General features: G+C 39.7%; 4 protein-coding genes across 5 annotated transcripts; 2 read left to right on the forward strand and 2 right to left on the reverse strand.

The window, feature by feature from the left end:
• Positions 1-24: 24 nt before the first annotated feature.
• LOC18014856 lies at positions 25-2,079 on the reverse strand. Its single transcript, XM_024154085.1, is given in 5 exon segments — positions 25-1,340; positions 1,343-1,429; positions 1,432-1,503; positions 1,506-1,538; positions 1,541-2,079. Coding segments are annotated over 5 exon segments (1,941 nt in total). The 5' UTR covers positions 2,025-2,079; the 3' UTR covers positions 25-75.
• A 230-nt stretch (positions 2,080-2,309) lies between these two features.
• LOC18014857 (tRNA:m(4)X modification enzyme TRM13 homolog) lies at positions 2,310-4,540 on the reverse strand. Of its 2 annotated transcripts, none has more exons than XM_024154086.1 (9): positions 4,398-4,540; positions 4,243-4,308; positions 3,823-4,155; positions 3,477-3,726; positions 3,335-3,392; positions 3,166-3,252; positions 2,955-3,065; positions 2,728-2,863; positions 2,310-2,641 (listed from the first exon to the last, which is right to left on the reverse strand). In XM_024154086.1, exons 1-9 carry the CDS (start codon positions 4,481-4,483, stop codon positions 2,389-2,391), a joined length of 1,380 nt encoding a protein of 459 aa, XP_024009854.1. In that variant the 5' UTR covers positions 4,484-4,540; the 3' UTR covers positions 2,310-2,388. The 2 variants fall into 2 exon arrangements, with proteins under 2 accessions (XP_024009854.1, XP_006396378.1); XM_006396315.2 differs by having other exon boundaries at positions 2,310-2,644.
• A 130-nt stretch (positions 4,541-4,670) lies between these two features.
• On the forward strand, positions 4,671-6,693 carry LOC18014858. The gene is made up of 7 exons (XM_006396316.2): positions 4,671-5,066; positions 5,447-5,546; positions 5,649-5,744; positions 5,887-5,939; positions 6,031-6,079; positions 6,241-6,288; positions 6,437-6,693. Exons 1-7 carry the CDS (start codon positions 4,783-4,785, stop codon positions 6,518-6,520), a joined length of 714 nt encoding a protein of 237 aa, XP_006396379.1. The 5' UTR covers positions 4,671-4,782; the 3' UTR covers positions 6,521-6,693.
• Positions 6,694-7,873: 1,180 nt separating this feature from the next.
• On the forward strand, positions 7,874-15,416 carry LOC18015173 (polygalacturonase At1g48100; the record flags this gene model as incomplete). Its single annotated transcript, XM_024154145.1, has 6 exons — positions 7,874-8,299; positions 8,406-8,573; positions 8,833-8,880; positions 8,966-9,173; positions 9,526-9,610; positions 14,906-15,416. Coding segments are annotated over 6 exons (1,446 nt in total), but the record flags the coding sequence as incomplete, so codon positions are not given.
• Positions 15,417-19,382: the final 3,966 nt, after the last annotated feature.

Below are 19,382 nucleotides of genomic sequence, written 5' to 3' on the forward strand. Positions count from 1 at the left end.
TTGTTTTATTCGATGAAAGCAATGTTACATATATTATTTTATCTACCGATATTAATTAAACATTACAGAGAATATTCAGATATCGCAAGAAATCCACAACGGCTCCTCAAACTGACCCTCAAGCTTGTCTCCATCTTGACCGTTCAGACTCAACTGACTCAAATCTACATCATCCACTGTATGCCACGTGGGAGTTCCATTTTCATACCCATTCCACGTCAGCCTCCTCAACCCCGTCCCGTCCAACTTCACAACGTACAACTCCCCGTACGGCTGAAATTGATTCGGCATCGCCACCGGCTCCGCCATAACTCCACCAAGGTTCGCCGTAAAAACCAGCCAGTCACCGTCCTTGTTGAAACTCACGTGATTAACCCTCTCCCTCGCCGCTTCTTCCGATCCTTCCGGTCCCGCAACTTGGATCCTCCTCAAACCAGAACCGTCAGGCCTCACCACGTAAACGCCGAACGCTTCGGTGTTCGCCGGATTATGCCGATTAGATGAGAAACCGATGAGATCTCCTTTCGGAGACCAGCAAGGCATAGTGTCGATCCATGGCCCATCCGTTAACCGTCGTATACCGTCAGATTCTCCGTTAACGGCATCAACGACGTAGAGGTTCTTATGACCTGATCGGCCAGATCTAAACACGACGGATTTACCGTCGGGAGAGCAAGACGGGAAGGCGTTATTCCCGGTGTTATCTAGAGTGAGATACTTCACTTCACATGGAAGCTCTTCTTTATCGGCGGTGAGATCCGACGGATCAAACTTGATCCGAGCAATCTGAACGGCGATTCCCGCCGGCCGGAAAATTGGACCGAGAGATGCGTAGATGACATGACGCTCCGTTGGACTCCACGAGTTGTAGAAGGCTGTACGGTCTTTGATCAACGTCCATCGTTTAGAGCCGTCAGATTTGGCGACTTTGATGCCACCGTTGACGTCGAAATCGGAATTCAACGCGATCAGATCACCGTCAGGAGATGATGATGGAAACGATCCGTTTAATCTGAGCAAGCGGAGGGTTTTGATCGGTGACACGATCGATTCCAGGTTCGGAACGGTGGACTCGCCCTGAGTCGACTCGCCTCGGAATCGGTGGTAGCCGAGGAACTCGGAATCAGAAGACACGAAGGGGCTGTAATGGTGGAAACTCGGATTGAGTGGCTCGGTAACCGCCTGAAACGTTTTGCGTTCAATGTCGAAAATCTCGATGTGGCGGTGTTTGACTCCGCGACGACGAGTTGCGACGGCGATTCGTTTCCCGTCGTGGAAAGCTGCAGGAGTGAAGCAATGGAGACCAGGAGGAGTGACTCTGATCGGGTTCGATCGGAAAACCGGAATTCACCTCAAAATTTTCTGGGTATATCTTACCCGGAAATGCTCATCAACCAGTCATCTGCTTTGTGGTGAAAGAAAACGGTGGATCGCCGGACCAAGTCGGCCATCCGCCGTGTTCGCAAATCACCACTCTCGTCTCCGGCTCAGATGCTTTGAAACGACGATATCAGTGTTGATCTCGTGAAACTCACCGCCCAAGAGCGAGATCCGTACGACGCGACGGTCAAAAGCTCTCCCGATTGAGAAACCGCCGGGCTAAAATCGGCGGTGTCTAGTGGAGTGACACGTGTTACTTCTCTCTCTTCGCCGTCGAGCTTCACGGAGTAAAGCGCGGACCAATTCTTGAAATGACGATCAGGCTGCTCGTGAGCGGAGATGAAATAAAGTCTGTTGTTTTGAGTAATGACTGGACGGTCGTGGAAGAAGCTTTGCGGAGCTCCGGGGAGCTGCTCGGGCTTTGAATCTCCGGGTCGGGTTCTAAAAATCCGGGCAGACCCGGCTCGTTCCGAGACGAAGACCACATCGCCGTTATCGTTGGCGAACTGAGCGTTGAAGTTAACGGAAACGCCGTCTGTTAAACGGCGCTCAACGGCGGAGTTGATGTGGAGAGAGAAGACGTCGAAGCCGTAGTGAGTTCGACCAACGGTGGTGAAGATGATGGTGCCACTTGGAGTCTCCATTGCCGTAGATTTTATTGAATCGGTGGTGGTAACCGACTGGAGTATTTATAGAGTGTTGATGACGTGGCGAAAAAGTTTGACTATTTTAAGTATTTGACCGTGTGTGAACGGAACAAAATGATCCGTGCGTGCGTGTGTGATGACGTTGCAGTCTCCATAGGATCTTTTTAACCTTATTGTGAACTGATTTTTGTTTTCTTAAGATTCTTTTTAGATAAGAAGCAAGCACATAAAGTTGTAACAATTTTATGAAATAAATATATAAAAAAGCTGATAAAGTTTATGAATCAAAAGTGATGACTTGCACCATAATTTCTACTGGTCTTCACCTACAAAGTATTGAATTACTAACGACAATACAACATCAAGCAGAGGAAGGAGTGGATTTTCCGGCGATTAGTAAAGTATTTTCCGGTGAGACGCTCGCCGGTATATATTTCACTAGCTTAGAATCTAACCCATGTTTCTTAACCCACCACATCCTCCCCGTATCGATGATCTGTTTACACTTGAACCCTAAAACAGCTCTTTCCATGGGTTTCATTTTCTTCACAACTTCGTCAACGCTCCTCAAAGAATCATCTTCCACTCCTTTTACTTGTTCTTCCTCCTTTGTACTGCTGCATCAGACGACAAACAATCAAGATGAAATAACTTATTTCAAGTAACACCTTTATCATCTTTGAATCCAAGAAATGTTTACTCTGAAGCCTGAAGGTCAATGTCGTCAACACCGGGAATTTTGGAACCGTGATCATCATCTACAGCCCAGCTAGTGAACCAAGTCATGGTATGGAACTCGTCTTTGGACATCCCAAGGCTAATGATATATTCTTTATCTGTGAAACAAAAAAAGAAAAATGACATTTCTTCATTGATGGAGAATTCTATACTACTCTGGTAGACCAAAGAGGAAGTGACTGAGTTTACTTATGTAGCTTTTCCATTGGCAAAGATGATGGCAACAAGTCGCGATGGCGAGACCTCTCAGAACCGGGCTTTCATCATCTTGTCTAGAAAAACAACATCTTAGGCTCAAATCTATGATCACATACAAATGATCATTGATTAGCAACATAGACACTCATATTAAAGTGAAAATCTGAACTGTGTAAGAGTGAAGACATAAACATGTAGTGACCTGTTGCAGGACCACAGAGATGTTTCCCAACAGCCACATAAGGAACACCGTGCAAAGATTCGACCGCGTTAAGGTTCAAATCCTCAACTGAAAACACAAAGAGGTTTTATTTTTCAATCCATTAATACAGGTAAAACAAGAAAATGTATTAGACTCAAAGGAACCTTACTATCGATTCTCATACGCTCTAATACCAAGTTCTCCTTTTGCCTCAGTGACCGATCAGCCTAGAAGTAGCAAAACAACTGCAGCTTGAGAAATAATCTACTGAAAGGAAACGGGATGAACACAAACGAGCAAGCTTAACCAACCTTAAGCTTGTAAGATTTCCTCTCAACTAAATACACTTTTTTGACCCCATAGCAATCTGCTAGCATCTGTGTTAAGTACCCTCTCCCAGCTCCAAATTCAACAACCGCAGACACATTCTCATCTTTATTATCCAGATTGCTTTCGCAACATTCCACATTTTTGTTGCACCTTTTCAATGCACCAATCTTTTCCAAGTTACCAAGAATCGAACCTTGCTGCAAAACATGTTTCTCTTGAAACGGTAGTTTCCTGCCCAATAATCAGAACATATCAGTAATAAAAAGGAACTTCTCCTCTGATTCACCAAACCCCAAGAACAAAAGCTACAAACTTTTGAACCCTTACCTATCTATCTCCTTAGTAAACCATATGTTACAAGCTTCAGGTGACAGATACGAATCTTCGATATCTTTACAAATACCGCCATGAACCGACTCAATTTTCTTAATTAGCTGATGAAACTTAGAAACACTCATACTATAAAGTAGATTCCTCTTCATTTCTGAAGTAACAACAGAATCTGGACAACAAGAGGAGCCCATCTTTTCTTTATCTTCTTCTTCTTCGTTTCCGGCATTAATACCCTTGTGGTAAAATTGTTGACCAGACAATGCTACCGTTTGTTTTAGTAAAGGGCATCTTTTGACATGCCCTTCGAGATTCTCCTGCAACACAGAGCTAGAAAAATTCGAATCAAACCGTTGCTACCAAGAGCAGAGAATGGCAAAATTAACATCTTCGAAAAAAACATAATCTTTTACTTACTGAGAAGGATCAATAGGGCATGGAATCCACTGACCATCTAATCGCTGGCTATGGTTTCCACAAAACCTGTTTGATTACTTAAGAAAATTAGCTCCTGACTAATTTGAAAATAAAATAAAATCGAAAATTTTCACTTCCAAGTATATAGAACTTACAACGAACTCTCGATTCGAGTATTGGCGCATGATCTTTTCTTCTTCGGAAGCCAGAAATTACATCGATTGCTACTTCTCGCCGACATTCTCACCGAGCTTGTTCAGGGAGAGAACGAGCGAGAGAGAAGGGAGGAAGACGGAGGTCTTCAACACTCTCAAATGGGCTTCGTTTTTGGCCCATTAAGCTTTTTCCGGGCCCATTTAAGAATTTTGAATTGAAGAATTTGCAACCTCTTGAAGCAGGACACGTGACATCACCAAAACAAGAAGCAACCTTCTCCTTCTCCTCCTCCTCCTTTCATACTCTTTTAACGCCACGCTCTTTCCATTTCTTTCGCCGGCAAAACAGAAAGTCACACAGAAAACACGACGACGAAGAAAGAAAATGTCTGCGACGGCGATTGTTTCTCTTCCGAACCCAAATGCCTTCGCCGCCGGGTTTGTTAATCGGAAATTCCGATGCCGAAACGCCGTAGCTAAACCCAGTTCGAGATATTTACCTCCTCCTTCTTCTTCTTCTTCTTCTTCTTCTTCTTCTTCTTCTTCTTCTTCTCTGATGAAGCCTTCGCCTCTTGCTTCTAGATTTTCCCCGTTGATTTTACCGAATAGATCTTTTAATTCTTCACTATCCAGGAGATTCGACACTCTCATGGAGTGGCAAGAATGCAAGTAAGCGATTCATATTCCCCTGCTCTTGTCTTGACTCTCTCTCTCTCTGACTTGAATGTTTTGTTGGCTCTTCGAGTAATTTAGCTAGATTTACAAAACGTACACGCATTTGTGAGTTTATTGTTTCTCTGAATCGCAGAAGAGTGAATAAAAAAGATCATTATAAAACACTGTTTCTCTCTGATTTTGATTTGCTTATGACGATCAATGGTTGCTCTGGAGAGGCATGTTGCTTCTTCAAAATGCTGCTTTACTGTACGATATTGAATTTTCCTTGTCTTAATTTGATAAAAACTGGCTTTTTCTTGTCAAGAATGTTCTATGTTAGCAAGTGTTTGAACATTTCTCTCTGAGTCTAAAAATGCTGTGGAGAATTTCAGAGTAAAGATGAAGGTTGAAGTGCCTGTATCAGTTGCTTATGGGCTCTACTCGGATCGAGAATCGATTCCTAGTTGGATGTCATTCATTTCATCCGTGAAGGTAAATGAGTATTTTGTTCGTTTGTCTATTGAACATGGAAACGCCATGGATTTTCTTTTTCTTTTTTTAGGAGGTGTTTGATGTTGTGGCTTAGCTCTGCAGGTACTGAAGGACAAACCCGATTTATCTCGATGGACCTTGAAGTATAAAGCATTTGGTCAGAATCTAGAGTACTCTTGGCTCGCTAAGAATTTGCAGGCAAGTATCGTCAACTGTTTAAAAGTAGATATCTTAAGAAAAATTATTTTGTGACTTTGAATGGTTTTTGATCTCGAGAACGTTTTAAACGGCTTATTTGGATTCTTACATAATAATGTTTTCTAGATTCTGTTTCCTGCAGCCTCTCCTGAACCAGAAAATACACTGGATTTCTCTAGAAGGCCTTCCTAACAGGTAAACAAAATTGAAATGAATCAATGAGTCTGAAACTTCATCTCTTGAATCAAGCTTCATGTGAAGGTCTTGCTTTTTTTTTTGTTTACAGGGGAACTGTTCGGTTTTTCCCACTAGGACCTTCATCATGTGATGTAGAAGTGAGGTTCCATTGTTGATATACATTCATTTTTCTCAACCATAGTTCATTGGTTTACGAGTTCCTGATGATCTACAATATTACCCATTTAGTTTGTTTATACGCGATTTGTTACATAAACAATGGATAAAATTCTACCAATCTTCATTGCTTTGTTTGCAGCTAACCTTTGCATACGAGGTTCCGCTGCTACTTATACCATTTGCAACAGTAAGCATTTTTTATTCAACCTGTAAATTTCATCAATATCTCGATATTTTGAGAGTTAATCAACAAAAATGAATGTTTCAAATCATATCTACTGGTAACATTTAAACCCTTGCACGTCTTGTAATCATTCGTTTTTTGTTTTCTTCAGGCGCTTCAACCGCTAATGCAAGGATTGATCAAGAATAGTTTGGAGCAATTTGCACAGATAGCAAAAAGCACAAATTCCACTTAGTTAAACAACACAACAGCAAAACTTTAATTATCCACAGCACACATATCATCCTATTCTTCTTACAGGAATTTGCACAGAGAATCATTGTTGTGACGGTTACAATATTGTTTTTTTTTAATACAGTGTTCATGTCAAGAAAGGATTGTTTATATATAATCACAACATTTTAATCTTGGACTACAGACTCTTGAGTTTATCTGATCATATGAATAGTATTGTTGACCAATAAAGGACGTTTAGTTGGCCATTTGGGATTTGGTGGAGATTGAAGAAGATGGCTAAGATGTTTTATACAATATCAAATCAAACCAGTGATAAAAACCGGAAATTAAAAGGTAAACCACAACCAGTACTAAACCAAGTCTAATTAAAAGTACTATAGCCGTAAAGCTGAAACAAATTTGAAAAGTCATTACGAAATAAAACTTAAATTCATGCAAAATGATGGAATTATCAAACTTAGGTATTTTAATCGTTTACACTCGCATAACAGCAAAATTGCATATTTCTATAGCATAAAGCTGTATAATTATTCTCCCAAATTGTATAGTACTTAGTTGGCATTAATAGTAGTATCATTTGCACGTGATATAGTATCTTCACAAATCGCAATCTTCTACTGGAATATTTGAGCATGTGAAATAATTCAACTTAGTCAAACCTCTAACTCTTTTAAGTTGCAAAACGGTATTGTAATGTCTAAATACGAGCATTATTATTCAATAATATCAATATTATACAATTTACTTTATAGCAAATGATTTTCCAACAAATAAGGGGTTTGTCATGAACATGAGATAACACTTATGAGCTTTGAGCTGTCTTATATATACAGATAAGCTTATCAGCATCATGTCAATTAAGGGTAAATCAAAAAAGGAAAAAAAAAAACTTTGTCAACTAATAAATTCAAATATCAATAGGTACAAATGGTTGACATGTTAAAGAAAATAAAAATTGAGTATGGAATTGATTATTCCTTTGGATTTCTTAAAAATCAACAATTTATGGTAAATTTGCGTATCTCCAAATTATAATGGACTTCACTTAACAAGTGGAAAATAAGCTTCATTCCACTATAAAATTGTTACTCTAGAAAATAACATTAGAGAAAAAAAAAGTCTAATTCCACTCTTTTTTTTCACTTATCATAATTTTTTATTTCATTCACTCCTCTCACTCACCACCACTAGCACCCTATATTTGTGAAACCAAACATCTCCATTCTGCTGCAATATTATTTCCAAAGAGCCAAAAATAAAGAGAGAAAGAATCATCACATTAAAGAAGCTACCAAACTAAACCCTACATCCAAAAAAAAAAAAAAAAAAAAAAAACCCTACATCCAAAAAATTGGCTCGTGATCCGATCCTACGTTTCACTACACTAATAATTTTCATCACAATCTCTAATGAAACCGAAGCAAGGCTATATCATCACAACGACAAACATAATCCCAACCCAAAACCAGAGCCACCTTCTTCGTCCATATCTCAATCTCAGCCTCCTTCTCTCTCTCAAAACCCTAACGACTCGTGGCAGTCTCCATCGCCGTCCCAAGATCCCGACCACGAAGTAGTCTACGACGTGAGAAACTACGGTGCGGTCGGTGACGGTTTAACAGACGACACTGAGTCGTTCAAGAAAGCTTGGGATTCAGCTTGTACCAACGACAACGACAACAACACTGTCTCCGTCTTGCTTGTGCCTTACGGTTTCACTTTCATGATCCATTCCACCATTTTCACCGGTCCTTGTCGCTCTTACCAACACTTCCAAGTATATATATACCAATTTTTATTTTTAATCTCAAAGTTTTTTTCTTAATGTCTACATGATTATATATCAAACGTTAATTAGCTGATATATTCTTTGAATAAATAAGGTCGATGGGACCATCGTGCCACGGGATGGACCAGAGTCGTGGCCAAGGGGTGTTAACAAAAGACAATGGCTCGTCTTTTATAGAATCAATGGAATGGCTCTAGTAGGCGTTGGAGTTATCGATGGTCGTGGACAAAAATGGTGGGATCTTCCCTGCAAACCTCACCGGGTAAACATTTTCAATCTAATTTAGCAAAAAAAAAAAAAAACATTTTCAATCTAGTTACTACCAACAAAAAAAATTTGATTACAAACATTGATATATAACTGTATCAAATTTTGTATTTTATATCATGTTGATGCAAATTCACTATTTTTATACAACAGCAAAAACACGATCATTAGAATTCGATTGTAAAACACTTAGAAAATGTTAGTGTAAATATGAATAATCTATGAATCTTATAGTATATGTTATGTTCAAACAGAATGTCAACAAAACGACTGCAATTGCTGGTCCATGCGAAAGCCCCGCCGTAAGTAACACATCAAAATATGTAGAAGATATGTTTTTCTAATTAATTTTATAAAATGTTTATGTAATGATTTTGGTGAAGACAGGCTTTGAGGTTCTTCATGAGCTCGAATCTTATTGTGAAAGGTGTGAGTATAAAAAACAGTCCGCAGTTTCATCTTAAATTCGACGGATGTCATGAAGTTCACGTCAACTCCCTTCGAATCACATCTCCGCAGTTAAGTCCCAACACTGACGGCATCCACCTTGAGAACTCCAACTCCGTTGAGATTTACAACTCAGTTATTTCCAACGGTATACATTCAAACATACACATACATGAGAAAAGTGTAAAAAAAAAAAACACTATTTATAGCAACAAACCTAAGTAGACCTGAAAAGTTTGAGATGCTATATAGAACATAAAATATCTTAATACGGTGCATATAAGAAATTCCATTATAAGCTAACGGTTTTAAATCGCAGACAGAAAATAAAATAGTCGTTTTAGCACTTATTTAAAAGACTATGTTGTTTTCATTTTTAGACGGATCATATACACACAAAAACCTATAGAAAGAAAAACATTTAATATTGGCTACAAACTTCATATGTACCTTTTTATCATAGTGTAAACACACTTAAGATTCTTAAAATTCTTCCTCAGGAGATGATTGTGTCTCAATAGGATCCGGATCACACAATATTGATATAAGGAATCTTACTTGTGGACCAGGCGGGCATGGGATTAGGTAAAAGTTAATTGTGATATATTTTAATTCAAGTTTTTAACATTAATACATAATATCGTATTTTGATTTAACGGCATAATTTGTATTAGCATATATGATACATATTGTACATTCCCTATGATACTATATAAGGGGAATTAAGTTAACTAATGTAACTAACTCTCTTTCATTAATGAAGTTTTACTTTCTCTCTCTACTGTTAATATGGTATCAGAGCAAAGTGAAATTTCTCTCTCTTCTGTGTAACAACTTTTCTCGCGTGAGCTCAATTTTCATGGTGATTTTCCAGTTCTTCAACTTCGATTCATCCTCATGAGTGCTTCACGACGAGATCTCGTTCTCATTTTCTTTACGAATCTTCTCCATATCATATCTTTTATCTTCAAATCGGCGATTACATTGATCGTTGTCTATCTTTTATCTCTTCATTGACCTCGATTTGCTGTTTTCATCTTCTTTTTGGCACAAATCTTCTTACAAATCGTTCTTATTCACATTGAATAGCTCGAATTCTTGGTTCCGAAATCTTGTGATGTCGAATACTCAGAATCCGTTATCGTCTCAGCCGTCTCAGTCTTCTCAATCTTCTCAAAGACAATCGACGGATCAATATGATAATCCTTACTTCCTGCATAGTTCGGATCATGCGGGATTGATTCTTGTATCACATCGCCTCGAATCAGGAGCCGAATTTCACTCATGGCGCAGATCTGTGAGAATGGCTTTAAATGTCCGTAACAAGCTCGGATTCATTGACGGTACAATTCCTAAACCATCTCAAGATAATCGCGATTATGGATCTTGGTCTAGATGTAACGACATGATAGCTACTTGGATCATCAATTCTGTTTCGAAGAAGATAGGTCAGAGTTTGCTATTCATTGATACGGCAAAAGGGATTTGGGATAGTCTTATGACTAGGTTTAAGCAAGATAATGCACCTAGAGTATATGAAATTGAACAAAGGCTTAGCTCCATCCAACAGGGATCCATGGATGTGAGTACATACTACACTGAGTTAGTGACATTATGGGAAGAATTTAAGAACTATGTTGAACTTCCTCTCTGTACTTGTGGTCATTGCGAGTGCAATGCGGCTGGTTTGTGGGAGTCTTTACAACAACGAAGCCGTGTCACAAAGTTTTTAATAGGACTTAATGAGTCCTTTGAAGCCACACGTCGTCATATTCTGATGCTTAAACCGATCCCATCTATTGATGATGCATTTAATATGGTTGCTCAAGATGAGAGACAAAAGACTATGAAGAATTACAGTCGACCTGAGACTGCCGTTTTTCAGAGTTCTGCTCCTGCACCTAACTATGATGCTTCACAATATACTGGAGATATTGATAATGCTGCATACGCATTCCAAAATAACTACAGGCCTAAACAACGACCTATGTGTACTCATTGTGGACAAGTTGGACATGTAATCCAGAAATGCTTTAAACTACATGGTTATCCTCCAGGGTATATCCCGGGTTACAAGAGCACGATGGCACATCTCCAGAATCAAAGAGCTACAACACCTACAACATTTCAGCCACGAGGGCAAACACCAACTACATTTCAACCGAGAGGCAAAGTGGATAACACTTTTCGACCACCTAGTGTTGCTAATGTCATGAGTGATGGCTATCTTTCCCTTCCTCCGGCTAATCCAACATCATCATTGGATGTCAGCTCGATGAATAATGATCAGGTTCAGGACTTACTACATCAACTATCCTCTCGTATGAAGATCACTGAACCGGTTGTAGCTCAATGTCAAGTGGATCAACCAATGTCTTCCGTTACTGAACATGGTGTCATGGCTGCTCAATCATCATCGGGTACCATCTCTTTTCCTTCCACCTCTTTGAGATTTGAGAATAACAGATTAACCTTTCAACATCAATGTCTATCCACTTTATACAACACTCTTCCTGCTGGTTCTTGGATAATAGATAGTGGTGCAACCTGTCATGTTTGTTCTGATTTGGGTCTTTTTAGTGAAATTACTGCAGTCTCTGATGTAACTGTTTCTTTGCTCAATGGTTCTAGAGTTGCCATTACACACACAGGCACGATTCATTTAACATCCACATTGACATTACATGATGTTCTCCTAGTTCCATCTTTCAGATTCAATCTTCTATCTGTTAGTAGTTTGTTAAAAACCCAAAACTGTTCAGCTCATTTCTTTGCGGATTCTTGTTATATTCAGGAGTGTATTCAGGACTTGATGATTGGTAGAGGCATTCTTCTACACAACTTATACATTTTACAAGTACATGATGCATCTTCATCACATTTCATGGGATCCTTGGTGGTTGATGGTCATCTCTGGCACCAGCGCCTTGGACATCCATCCTCTGACAAGTTAAAGAGTCTTTCTAGTGTAATTCCTGTGTCCAAGTCCTCATTGTCTGTTGAATCACATTGTCCTGTATGTCCTCTTGCTAAACAAAGGCGATTGCCATTTGAGTCTCATAACCATATGTCTTCATCTCCATTTGAACTAGTACATTTAGATGTTTGGGGTCCTTTTGCTATTGAGTCTGTTGAAGGGTATCGATATTTTCTCACTTTGGTTGATGACTGTACCCGGGTAACATGGATCTATATGATGAAGAATAAAAGTGAGGTTTCTCGTATGTTTCCTTCCTTTATTACTCTTGTCAAAACTCAGTATGATGCGGTTATTAAAATGATTAGAACAGATAATGCTCCTGAACTTGCTTTCAATGATCTTGTTAAACAACACGGTATCATTCATCAGTTCTCTTGTGCTTATACTCCTCAACAGAATTCTGTTGTTGAGAGAAAGCATCAACACTTATTAAATGTAGCCCGTGCATTGTTATTTCAGTCGAATGTTCCAATAGTTTACTGGAGTGATTGTGTCTTAACAGCTGCATTTCTCATAAATAGAATACCATCTGCTTTGTTAAACAACTTGAGTCCTTATGAGTTACTTACTAAGAAACCACCTGCATATGCATTTCGGCGGTCATTTGGTTGCTTGTGCTACGTTTCAACTTTACAAAAAGATAGGCACAAATTTACTCCACGAGCTGAACAGTGTGTATTTCTAGGATATTCATCAGGGTATAAGGGATACAAAGTCTTACATCTTGATTCTAACATTGTCTCTGTTTCTAGAAATGTGATTTTTCATGAGAACATATTTCCTTTTAAATCATCTGATATAGCTCGCACTGATGACATCTTTGAGAGATTCATTTTTCCAAATCCAATTCCGGTTTCTATTGATAATGATTATACATCTCATTCATCATCTGATATTCATTTATCTCATACATCTGCATCACATAACACAATGGCTGGTAGCTCTAGTCAATCATCTATGGCTTCTGTGATAGTTACTACAGAGAATGCAGGTATTTCACTTCCTCGAGCCAGACCAAAACGGACTATAAGGGCACCAAGCTATCTATCCAACTACCACTGTTCCCTCACTCGCCATTCATCTTCAAACACTACACCTCCACCTGAAATGACCACCACTCCATATCCCATCTCCTCATACCTTGACTATTCCAAATTCAATAAACCATACCAGCCTGTTATTCTCTCTATCTCCCATGAGACAGAACCGAAAACCTTTAAGCAAGCCATGGCATCAAAGGAATGGACGAAAGCATGTGATGTGGAATTACATGCTATGGAGCTAAACAAAACTTGGAGTGTGGTTTCATTACCCCCAGGGAAGAATATTGTGGGGTGTAAATGGGTCTTCACCATCAAGTACAATGCCGATGGTACTGTTCAGCGCTACAAGGCCAGACTCGTAGCCAAGGGGTTCATCCAACAAGAAGGTGTTGATTACTTTGACACTTTTTCCCCTGTGGCTAAACTGGCATCGGTGAAACTGGTTATAGGATTGGCAGCTTGTAACGGATGGAGTCTCAATCAGATGGATATTACGAATGCCTTTTTACACAGTGATCTAGAGGAGGAAATCTACATGAGTCTTCCTCAAGGATATACAGTGTCATCTGGATCGTTACCTCCAAATCCGGTGTGCCGCCTTCATAAGTCCATTTATGGACTGAAACAAGCGTCCAGGCAATGGTACAAGTGTCTTTCGAATGCTCTAACTGAAGATGGCTTCATTCAATCCTATGCAGATGAAACATTATTTGTCAAAGTTCGAGGAACATCATTCATAGCCCTTCAACTCTACGTTGATGATATCCTCATTGCAAGCAATGATGATGAAGCTGTTTGCTCGGTTAAGCTGACACTTGCTCGGAAGTTCAAAACCAAGGATCTAGGCCCAGCTCGATTCTTCCTTGGTCTGGAGATTGCTCGCAACTCCACAGGTATTTCTATATCTCAAAGGAAATATTGCCTGGATTTATTGGAAGATACAGGTCTTTTGGGATGTAAACCGAAAACGGTTCCGATGGATCCCAAGGTTGCTTTGAGTAAAGAGACAGGAACTCCTCTAGAGAATGCAACTCAATATCGAGAGATCATTGTCGCCTCTTATACCTGTGCATTACTCGACCTGACATCACGTTTGCTGTGCATCGTCTTAGTCAGTTCCTTTCATGTCCAACTGATATTCATCTTCAAGCGGCTTACCATGTTCTCAAATACCTCAAAAATAATCCAGGCCAAGGTCTTTTCTACTCGGCTAAGACTGATATCTGTTTGAATGGTTTTGCGGATGCTGACTGGGCAACTTGCCCTGACTCACGAAGATCCGTTACTGGCTTATGTGTTTTCCTTGGTAACTCACTTATTACCTGGAAATCGAAGAAGCAGGAGACTGTGGCACGAAGTAGCACAGAGGCTGAATATAAAGGAATGGCTGTTGCTACAGGCGAACTCATTTGGCTGCATCAACTTTTGGTAGACTTGCATTGTCCGGTTATTTCTCAAACCAAACTCTTCTGTGACAACAAGTCAGCTATGAGTCTTGCTAATAATCTAGTATTCCACGAAAGGACTAAACATGTGGAGGTTGATTGCCACACTACTCGGGATCAAGTCAAGAATGGTTTTCTGAAGGTTCTTCATGTTTCTTCTCAAAACCAGCTTGCAGATATATTGACTAAGGCTTTGCATCCGGGACCCTTCCACTCTATACTTAGTCGTTTATCAGTGTCAAACCTCTTTCTTCCTACGGGAGAATCGGTTTGAGGGGGGTCTATTAGCATATATGATACATATTGTACATTCCCTATGATACTATATAAGGGGAATTAAGTTAACTAATGTAACTAACTTTCTTTCATTAATGAAGTTTTACTTTCTCTCTCTACTGTTAATAATTTGTAGCATTGGAAGTCTAGGCAACCAAAACTCACGTGCGTGCGTCTCAAACGTTACGGTTAGAGAGTCAGTTATAAAATTTTCTGACAATGGCGTACGTATCAAGACATGGCAAGGTGGGTCTGGGTCAGTATCTGGTGTAATGTTCGACAATATCCAACTGGATACTGTCCGAAATCCGATAATCATCGATCAATACTATTGCACAGCTAAGAGTTGTGCTAACAAAACATCAGCGGTTTTTGTGTATGATATAAAATATCAAAGTATAAAAGGTACATATGATATTCGTAGTCCTCCTATCCATTTTGGATGCAGCAATAATGTCCCGTGTACAAATTTAACACTTTCGGGTATTGAATTGCTGCCCTCGAAAGGCGAAATCATTGTGGATCCATTCTGTTGGAATGCGTATGGGATGACAGATGAGTTCTCTGTTCCTTCGATCTCATGTCTCAAATCAGATCCTTCGACGTTATTGTTAGGTGGTCTTATAGGAAAATGTGGGATACCGTGATTTGTTTCGCTTGAGAGAGTGATTATTAATTTGGTGTAATAATATAGAGTAGAAAGTGAAACAGACTATTTCAACTTAGATGTTGTTTTGCTCGGTTGAAATTGCAATAATTAATTTTGTTCTATATATGTTGTTTGATAACCACACAAAAAAGGTTCCAAATGAAGACATTCAAATTTGAACAAAAAATGAAGACATTCAAATAGATAGAGCAAAACAACGGATGATGTAGAACAAACATAACAAGAGTGGTTATGTAATTATGTTAATTCACTTGTTGTCTCACCCCATCATCAAAAGGTTATTGATATTCTTCTTCGTTCTTTTTCCCATGACATTTTCTCTCTGCGACATATTCTTCATTTCTGAAATAAAATCGTTAGTATAAATTGTTATGATAGAAGTTTATATATCATATATGTACTTACTTACACATGCATATAACTGGAATAATATGATATGGTGACATAACTAGCATAAAACATTATCTGAGTTCAACTTTTTGTCTCTGGGCTCCTTCTGATCAAATGTGGTTGAACTGAAATTTGGTTTGCCTTGAAGTGTCATGAAAGAGAATACCTGTCAATCATATGTTACATAGGGTTTTCCAAGTTGGATGCATTAGATTTTTGTTTCGTAAGCTACCATTACTTCGACGTAGAGTTCTTCTATTTCTCTTGTGGTTTGAATTTGCTTTTGATCTTTTTTGGAGTCTTTGTATTTGAACTAAAATCATTTATAATGAAATTTATACGCAAAAGTAATGATTAAAGTTTAAAAGTTTTCCAATCTGCTTGATAGTTTTATTTCATACTTTTCTAAACAACATTCACATTTAGATCGTAAATTAACATTCAAAGCATCGTAAATTAGAGACCGTAAATTAACTTACAAAGCAAGAAAAAGTATTTTCTTCGGTCACTCTTGATAGAGCAAAGGATAGTAACCGATAAGATTTGTGATTTCGATTGTTTAGTCTGCGAATGCCCAAACGAAATATACGATCTTGAGTTCGTTGAGAACCGATGTTCTAGCCGAAAGCAAGAGGTTTAAGAGAGCAAGGTGCTTCTTAGATTAATAATTCAATAAGTCGTATTCTCACAAGTTGAGATATTGACTATACTTATAGTAAGAGTAAAACCCTAAAGCGATTAAGAAAAGGAATAAATCAAAGTTTATCTAAAGAAAGGAAAAGATTTAAAGAAAATGAATGTAATTAAAAACCAAAGCCAAAACAGAAAAGGAATGACGTAGATACGCTGCATCAGGTCACCCGGGGTAGAGAAAGATTCGTCCCTGAATCTTGAGGGTCATCTTGCGCGACAAATGGAACCAAATGTTTGACATTAAAGACATCAGACGAACGAATATCAGAAGGAAGGCGAAGACGATATGCATTTGCATTAATCCTTTCCAAGACTTCAAGAGGACCAATCTTTCTCGCTTTAAGTTTGTTGTATTCACCGGATGAAAAACGATCTTTTGTTAAAACAGCCCACACAAGATCTCCGACATGAAACTGAACATCACGACGATGGCGATCAGCATCCATTTTGTACTTCGCAGAAGAGACTTGGAGATTATCATGCACCTGCTGATGAACAAAAGAGATGTCTGATACAAAGTCAATGGCGTGACCATGATCTCGTGTACCATCTGGTGCGACACCAAGATCAAGTGGGCCTCGAGGCACAAGACCATAAACCACCCTAAATGGACTGAATTTTGTACTCCGATTAACTGCATGATTGTGAGCAAACTCAGCTTTACACAAAATCGAATCCCATGACTTGATGTTGTTACCAACCAAGCATCGCAACATATCACCCAAAGAACGATTAGTCACCTCTGTCTGGCCATCAGATTGAGGATGGTATGCAGAGCTCATATCCAAACTTGTGCGGAGAAAACGCTACAAAGAGCGCCAAAAATGACTCAAAAACCGAGAATCACGATCGGAGACAATGGACAAAGGAAGCCCATGAATGCGATAGATCTCACGGAAGAAGAGCGTAGCCACCTGAACCGCATCTGTAGTCTTCTTACAAGGAATAAAATGAGCCATCTTGGAGAAACGATCTACGACCACAAATATAGTATCATTACCACGTTGAGTACGAGGCAATCCCAAGACAAAATCCATGCTGACGTCTGTCCACGGCTGCGTAGGAATAGGCAGAGGCATATACAAACCGCTGTTAGACGCATGACCCTTTAACGTTGACAAGTCACACAACGTTCTACATGGTGAGCAACATCTCGACGTAATGTCGGCCAGAAGTAAGAATCCGCCACCAGCTTCAAAGTTCTATCACGCCCCACGTGTCCTTCTTCATGAAGTTCCTTAATAATTTGTAAACGCCAACTACACTCAGGAACGCAGAGACGATTATGGAGAAAAATAAAGCCATCTTGCAAAACATACTCAGACTTGTTCCCGGACGTCAAGTCCAACCAAATACGCCCAAAAAAGGATCCTTAGGATACAGCTCAGTAAATGCCGCAAACCCCACAACAGAGACATGAAGTGTCGCTAATAGGGAATGGCGTCGACTTAAAGCATCGGCAACTTTGTTAGTACAACCCAATTGATGCTTGATGACAAAGGTGAATTGTTGGAGAAAGGCAATCCATGAAGCATGCCTTGCTGAAATCTTTTCTTGACTTCCTAAGTGTTTTAAAGCATCATGGTCTGTATAGAGGATAAACTCTTGATGAAAAAGATAATGACGCCAATGTCGAATGGCCTGAACAATGGCATAAAACTCCACATCATAGGAACTATACCGAGCTCGAGCACCTGCAATTTTCTCACTATAAAAAGCTACAGGTCGACCTTGTTGACTTAAGACAGCGCCGATCCCAAACTTGCAGGCATCGCAGTGTAACTCGAAAACCAAGGAAAAATCGGGTAAAGCAAGAACCTGAGCGGACGTAAGCTTTGCTTTGATCGTCTCAAAGGCTGTATTTGCCTCGGCAGTCCAGACAAACGAAGAACCTTTGATGCAATCAGTAAGCGGTGCAGTGATGTTGCTAAAGTGATGTACGAAGCATCGATAAAAGGAAGCAAGTCCATGAAAACTCTTAACCTCGCTAATTGTCTGAGGAGTTGGCCAAGATTTAATTGCTTCCACCTTGCTTGGATCAACCTCAAGACCTCGAGCAGAGACGATATAGCCCAGAAAAAGGACATGTGACACCCCAAAAACACACTTCTGTCGAGCTGCAAAAAGTTTCTCCTTGCGCAAAACAAGCAGCACAGCTTCAAGATGTTCCAAATGGCTAGAGAGATCATGGCTAAATATCAGAATATCGTCAAAATAAACCACCACGAATTTGCCAATGAAAGGTCGAAGGGCTTGGTTCATCACACGCATGAACGTACTTGGAGCGTTGGACAATCCAAACGGCATAACCATCCACTCAAAGAGACTCTCGCGAGTTTTAAAAGTTGTCTTCCATTCGTCACCAGGCCGTATACGAATTTGATGGTAACCGCTCTTTAAATCCAGTTTGGTAAAGATAGATGCACGCCCAATCTGATCAAGGAGATCATCTAGACGCGGAATCGGAAACCTATACCGAACTGTGATTTTGTTGATAGCTTGACTATCAACACACATACGCCAGCTTCCATCCTTCTTGGGAATGAGCAGGGCAGGAACAGTTGTAGGACTCAGACTTTCGCGAACATGACCCTTGTGGAGAAGCTCCTCAACTTGACGACGCAGCTCGTCATGTTCTTGTGGAACAATGCGGTAATGTGGTCTGTTTGGGAGCACTGCATTAGGCATAAGATCAATATGGTGTTGAATGTCACGTAACGGAGGCAAACTCGAAGGTAACTCCGCAAGAAAAACATCAGCAAATGCTTGTAACAAGTCCGAGAAAGCTGATGGTATCTGAGAGGACGAAGAACACACAGCCGGAGAACTGACAAGCGCAAGCACCATATCAGATCCTACG

Source organism: Eutrema salsugineum, unplaced genomic scaffold (assembly GCF_000478725.1).
Source record: "Eutrema salsugineum unplaced genomic scaffold, Eutsalg1_0 scaffold_3, whole genome shotgun sequence".
NCBI classification, from domain to species: Eukaryota; Viridiplantae; Streptophyta; class Magnoliopsida; order Brassicales; family Brassicaceae; genus Eutrema; species Eutrema salsugineum.

Coding starts and splice junctions, on each gene's coding strand:
- LOC18014857 (XM_006396315.2), bottom strand. CDS start 4,483: ATGTCGGCGAGAAGTAGCAATCGATGTAATTTCTGGCTTCCGAAGAAG. Junction 3,253..3,334: donor AGAGCGTATGAGAATCGATA/GTAAGGTTCCTT, acceptor TTGTGTTTTCAG/TTGAGGATTTGAACCTTAAC. Junction 2,864..2,954: donor CCAATGGAAAAGCTACATAA/GTAAACTCAGTC, acceptor TTTGTTTCACAG/ATAAAGAATATATCATTAGC.
- LOC18014858 (XM_006396316.2), top strand. CDS start 4,783: ATGTCTGCGACGGCGATTGTTTCTCTTCCGAACCCAAATGCCTTCGCC. Junction 5,547..5,648: donor CATTCATTTCATCCGTGAAG/GTAAATGAGTAT, acceptor TTAGCTCTGCAG/GTACTGAAGGACAAACCCGA. Junction 5,745..5,886: donor GGCTCGCTAAGAATTTGCAG/GCAAGTATCGTC, acceptor TGTTTCCTGCAG/CCTCTCCTGAACCAGAAAAT.